This window comes from Penaeus monodon, chromosome 30, assembly GCF_015228065.2.
Source record: "Penaeus monodon isolate SGIC_2016 chromosome 30, NSTDA_Pmon_1, whole genome shotgun sequence".
Lineage (NCBI taxonomy): Eukaryota > Metazoa > Arthropoda > Malacostraca > Decapoda > Penaeidae > Penaeus > Penaeus monodon.
Genome location: NC_051415.1, coordinates 7441551 through 7441956, shown reverse-complemented (window position 1 = coordinate 7441956; position 406 = coordinate 7441551). Strand labels below are relative to the sequence as shown.

Genomic DNA, 406 nt, shown 5'->3' with positions numbered 1-406 from the left:
CTCAAAGAAACGTACATACATATACGTTTATCAAAAAAACAGTTTCCGACCTAGCGTGCTTGATGGTCAACCAAGTTGCCCATTCCTGAAATCCTCGCACCCCAAAAGAAGATTACTCACGGGGTTGGCGAAGGCGAGGGCGAAGCCACACAGTAGCAGCAGTAAGCTCTGCAGCTCCATGTTTGAGGGACACTTCCACACTGTGGCGCTAAAGTCCCGGCCCGAACTGGGTACCCTCGCTTCGCTCGCCACGATGGCAACTTGGTGGGGGAGGGGGGTGGGGCGTTGGAGCTTGTGGTTTTGACGGATCGCTAGACAAATGCACTTGAAAAAAACGATAATAAAGTTTAACATACATGTTTACACTCATCGCAAGCACACAGATATATAGATATTCAGGCACGTG

General features: G+C 49.5%; 1 protein-coding gene across 1 annotated transcript in view; it reads right to left on the bottom strand.

Annotated features, from left to right (window-relative positions):
• LOC119592498 (lysosomal alpha-mannosidase-like) overlaps positions 1-324 on the bottom strand; it is a gene marked incomplete at its 5' end in the record, with an annotated part of 12706 nt that extends 12382 nt beyond the window's left edge. The window contains 1 exon segment of the mRNA XM_037941346.1: positions 121-324. Within this exon segment, the coding sequence (XP_037797274.1) occupies positions 121-324 (204 nt within the window).
• Between the last annotated feature and the right edge of the window lie 82 nt (positions 325-406).